Source organism: Temnothorax longispinosus, chromosome 3 (genome assembly GCF_030848805.1).
Source record: "Temnothorax longispinosus isolate EJ_2023e chromosome 3, Tlon_JGU_v1, whole genome shotgun sequence".
In the NCBI taxonomy this organism is placed as follows: domain Eukaryota; kingdom Metazoa; phylum Arthropoda; class Insecta; order Hymenoptera; family Formicidae; genus Temnothorax; species Temnothorax longispinosus.
In genome coordinates, this window is record NC_092360.1 from 3366417 (window position 1) to 3372187 (window position 5771).

A 5771-nucleotide genomic window follows, 5' to 3' on the forward strand; every position below is an offset into this window, starting at 1 on the left:
GGAAAGGAAGTAGAGGAATGTATGTAAAACACAAAGTAAGCAGATAAAACTTTCTACCGAGCAGTGAGAGAATTAAAAAAGTTTCTGTTAATGTATGCCAAATCCACTATATTAATATTCGGTCTATTGTCTGCATGCGTTTGAGAAAGTTTTGATTACACATTCTGTATTGTAGGGTAGACCGGGGCATGTTGTCACACGGGGCACGTTGTCACATTGGCTTTATTTAAAAAACTAATAACCAGAGAGCAGTACCCGTCATTCCCAAAACGTGTTCGTGTATGCCCATCTTTAGTGTGTTTACAGTGTTGAGATTGCTCCAGCCGTGTTAACGTAAAATCAACTTGAAAGTTTTTTGCGACCGTAAGTAAAATTTTATTGTCTAATATTCAACGTACTGGACATGAAGCTTATGTTTTTTCAGAATAGACCTTTATATTATCTTAAAGTATGTACTTTTACCTACCGCGTGCAATACCTAACCTTATGAATATCTCAAACGTGTCGGCCATGAGGCTGTTTGAAGTAAAAAAATGCCCTCGGGGCACGTTGTCACGAATTTGATGGGAATCTATTGCGAATCTTCGGATGACGATAACGAGTAAAAATATTTTATGTTTAATCACCGATATGATTATTAAAAAACAAATGTGTATCAATAAGTTGCGCATTCGAGTGGAATTCTTGTATTTAGATTAAGACGAAAACTTCGTGCTTTTTGTACTTTTTTGAAATAAAATAAATGTTTCTGTGAAGGATTTTACTTTTTTACATTGCAGCGTACTATAAATAATATATTGATATTTACGTTGAATACAGTTTGGATAACATTTTGCATGCAATTACATTTGATGTGACAACGTGCCCCGTGACCGGGGCACGTTGTCACAAGCGACCTGTTGTTATTTATTGTTATGTAACAACTGTAGAGTAACAATCACACAAAATTCGATACTGTCCAATTGAAGCTGAGGGTTCACTCGAAATTTTGGCATATCAAAGTACTTTTAAATATTGAATGTAAAAAATACAAAAAATATTGAACCAAATGTGTGACAACGTGCCCCAGTCTAACCTACATATACGTTCAAATTTCCGTTTCTTGGTTGTAACTATTTAAATTGATATTGAAGTTTGCATAATTTTTGTCAGCAGCTAGACAAATTGTTTAAAAGGAAACGGGTTTCTGGCCAGAGCTGTTGCAAATGTCACAGCGATTGCAATTACGTAACATTTAACACTATCAGAGCAAGACAAGTTACAAGCAACACTTTACTTTGGAATTAAACACGCTGCTAGGAGAAGGTATATTAATATACACTTGAAGTTGTCAAATACATTTGAATTTATAAAAAATATATTTTTCTTTAAATCGCTTAATAAACAAATAAAGTAAATTACTTAAAAATTCCAATTTCTTTGCTTAATATTTTTTTATACAGTTCTACGAGCATTGATAATTTTTACAATTTGTCTGTTTATACATATATGAGATTATATATTTAAATAATTTGTGTTATTTAAGATTATAAATATACATATATAATTTATACTATTTATATAATCTATTATGTAATTTCTATAATAAAAATATTTTTATATGTAAATTTACCTAATATATATAATATATAATCCTATATATGATTGTATATTATTGTCAGTTATCGTAATATATTGTTAATTATAAAAATGCACAAGAGTATAATAAATGTAAGAATGATATTTTTATACACATATACGTCTATTATTATATGAAAATATTATAAAGAACATGACTTATTCAAGAATTATTTATTCCTAGATAAATTTAATACAAATAATAATTAATAAAACATATTTTTTAAATCATGTTTCTTATATATGACTCATATACGTTAACGCGGAATGCATTCAAATAAAATTCACCAACATAAAGTCATAAATAACGAGAAACGTACAAATTTTAAAAAGGTTTGAAATTAAAAAAAATCTAAACAGCATTTAAATAAAGATCAATATTTTCCGCAATTATTTTCGCATATTGATTAGCATTCATTGACAGCTCTTTAAATGATTCGTCATAATATGTTTCCTCGACCATTAAATCCATAACCGTGGAACATGAAGTCACCATTTCGTACCAAATGCGTTTGTAGATTTGTAATTCTCTATCATTCTCAATTGTTGTGCAAAATTTTTTACGAGCGTCCTCTAAACACTACTCGCCGTTTGTGTAATTTTATTTGTTCATCTCTTTGTTCTTCAAAACCTGCAAAATATTTGTATGTATCTGAAATTTTAAGTGTTATCTTAGCATAATTTTCTATGTCAGTGTCTGCAGTAAAATATTCCTCCGCTGCTTCAAGTTCTCTCACAGTTTTTACGAAAACCGATTTGGCATCAGCAAGATTCAATATACATGTTTCTGTGATCATACTAGTTATATGTTCCAATTCTTTTTTTAGTAGGTCAGAAATCATTAAATTTGACTCCTTAGATTTTGTCTCTAATTTTGACATTTCATCTTGTATTTCAGCAGATTTTTCTTTGTTCTGTGAAAATTTTTTCATCCAGAAACGTAAAAGAGAAACTCCATAGAAACCCCAAGATCTAGCACTAACGGCAAAGGCATAACTATGACTCTCATTCAAATTAAGAGAAGCTTTTTTCTCTGCCGACAAATTTTCAACAAATCTGTCTATTACATAATCTCCAATAGCAATGCGACTTTTAGCTTCAGTGAACAGATCGTTTGCTAGAAAGTATCTAGACAGATCAAATAAAGTTAAAGCTATATCAAAACATTTGTCGTCATATTTTGTATGGCCATATATCAAGTCTATCAGTCGGTCGTTTAATAATAAATGCGTGTATATTACAAATTCGCGCTTATCTTGCGACCTAGTGAGATATTGACGTCCTAAGTCCTGTAAAGTTGTATGATGCAAATTGTTCAAGATAATTTTAGGATTCGATTCTTTTTCTTTAATACCAACAAGATTTGCTATGTGGATGGGATCAGGATAATTATCCTTATTTGTGTACGTGTGATATAATAACATTGCTGTATTCAAGAATTCATTATCTTTCTTTTTCTCAAATTTCTCAGAAAGTGAATGCAATTCGTTCAGTGCACCTATAGATGTCAATATAGCTCTACGGTCAAACATTTTTCCTTTTAACAGTTCCAAACAACTTGAAAGACAGTGTAGAGCAGTTTCTAAATCGTCAATATCCGTAGATGTAACATATTCTAAGCCAATGTTGTAATAAGCTGTCGCTAAAGCAACACGATCATCAAAATTTTGGTCCTTTAAAACATCGACATTATGATACAACACATTCATCCTCTCCTGTAACGCTTTTATTTTGTTTCTCTTTTTAGCAAGTTTAGTGTCTTCATCCATGTACTTTACTTCAAACGACAATTGTAGAACTCCCAAAAATTTTTTACTAATATTCATACTTGTAGTGGATTCGGCCGGTACCGTTTCTGTATAAACAATAAGAATTAATGGTTAGAAATCATTACATGGACATTTATTTACCTAAATTATTTGTATGCGTTACCGAGTTGAAGAATTGCGAGTTTTTCTTCCATTACTTGTTTGAAGTACGCGAACATTATTGCTCAATATTAATATAAAGAAAATTTTTAGTATAAATTTATAAACTTGTATTCTGACTTGCAAATTTATCAAACGTTCTTTAATCCTGGATGGGGGATTTCCACATACACGTGCTATACACAAAATTAGTTTACACTTCCGATATCCAATGAAAATGTATATTTTATAGGAATAAAATTTCTCTTTATGTAGGGTCTCTAGCGCGTTCTCCTATAAGATATCGAATTGTGACGTTGAGCATAGACAAGTTTTCCGAAAGAGGCGTAAGATCTCACCCAATGACCCAAGATGTCAAATTTATTTATTTATTTGTCGAGTATGGTTTTTCAAAAGAGCTCGTTGGAATAAACATATTTTTTATTATAAAATCTAACAATTTAACTTTGTGTTAATATTAAAACAAAAATTACGCAAGTTTTATGTTAAATGGCGAATTCTCGAAACACATCTACAAATGAAAAATTTTATAACCAAACATCTCGATTGTTTTAATTTTTATGTGTTACATAATGATAAATACTACAAATGATAAATGTTTAAAGTTTTCGACCAATCAGATTGTTCAATATTTGCCTGGCCAATGACGTCGCACAATGAAGTTGCCTGCAGATATCGAGTCTCGATAATATCTTTCTACACATGGATACAGTATAACACTATTAAATTTAACTATTTAATTTAATTTACTTATTTTCTTAATCCTACGTTCTTTGTTACGCGTAAGTCTGCGCGTAAAATACTTAAGATAAATATAGCAATGCTGGGACACGTATTTATGTCTGGACATTTTTATCATTCTATTTAAATAAGTTATAACGCGAAATAAAATCAAAGAATCAAAGATACAAATATTTTTTTTGTATTATATTTTTATCTTTGATTTTAATTTGCGTTATAGTTATTTAAAAACCAAAATGATAAAGTTGTCCAGACATAGGTTTTAAGTGCCCTGGCATTGGTACACTTACCTTATATCATTGGTACATTTACCTTATATCATTCCACTATATACGCTTGCGTTCGGGGAGCGCGTTGTTAGCGTTATTTGCTTATTCTATCTTTGTTTTACACTTGGGCTGCGTTCGGGGAGCGCGCTATTAGCGCTATTGAATCATTTTGTCTTTATCGCTCATCAGGTGTAAAACAAGGATAGAATAAGCAAATAGCGCTAATAGCGCGCTCCCCGAATCCAGCCTTGATGAGCGATAAAGATAGAATGATGCATTAGCGCTAATAGCACGCTCCCCGAACGCAGCCTACATGCGATTTCAAGTCACAATGCACGAATAATAAGATATGACGCGTTTGATCTGAAAACGTCTAACTTCAGATACGTTCCATATGCGAACTTTCCGCCAACCTGATTGGTCAATTTTAAACTCTTTCTGCTTAAAAAAAAAAAGAAATTGCAACACCCCAATGCATGTCAATTTTTTTATCGAAATGCTTTCGGGGATTTGTTAACATTCGTCGACATGACAGGGACTTTTTGCATTTATAAGACTGCGTGAATTATTATCGCATTATAAATTTTATATACCTGCAAATAATTATGCGCATGTGTTGCCAGCGTATGCAACGGCCGTGGGATCATTGGACAGGATTAAAATTTTATTGCAAGCACAGCACGAGCACTACAAATATTTAGGTAAAAATGTAAATTCTTTTGTCAATAATAGATGCAAATAATACAATAAAGTATTTGTACGCGATATATATGAATAAGTACGTAAAAATTTGCAGATGTTTTCTCGAGTTTCAAGAAAATTATTCGACGCGAAAATTTCTCTACTTTGTATAAAGGCAATTTCGTTTAAATGATCAGACTGTGCCATACGCAGCGATGCAATTTACAGCGTATGAACAATATAAAAAAATGCTGAATAATTCGATATTAGGGCCTGTTTGAATACAGTAGCAATGTTTGAAACCACGTATCAAAATTTTCGGATTTAATGCCGTCCTGCTTTATTTTATAAATAAAAATATCGAGATTACTTTAATTACTTAGATTGACGTTAATAATTCCATTGTTTTACTTATTACTAATTATTTGAAAACCCTCCTGTGTTGATAAGAAAATTGATAGCATCGCAAAAAATATCAGTTTAACTGGAAGCCGAATATTTCATATTCACTAAATAATACTTAATATACCTATTA

At 31.2% G+C, this 5771-nt stretch overlaps 1 protein-coding gene across 1 annotated transcript; it reads right to left on the minus strand.

Annotated features, from left to right (window-relative positions):
- Positions 1-2177: 2177 nt before the first annotated feature.
- On the minus strand, positions 2178-3604 carry LOC139809482 (KIF-binding protein-like). The gene is made up of 2 exons (XM_071772392.1): positions 3550-3604; positions 2178-3472 (listed from the first exon to the last, which is right to left on the minus strand). The coding sequence occupies exons 1-2, from the start codon at positions 3602-3604 to the stop codon at positions 2178-2180; spliced, it is 1350 nt and encodes a 449-aa protein (XP_071628493.1).
- Positions 3605-5771: the final 2167 nt, after the last annotated feature.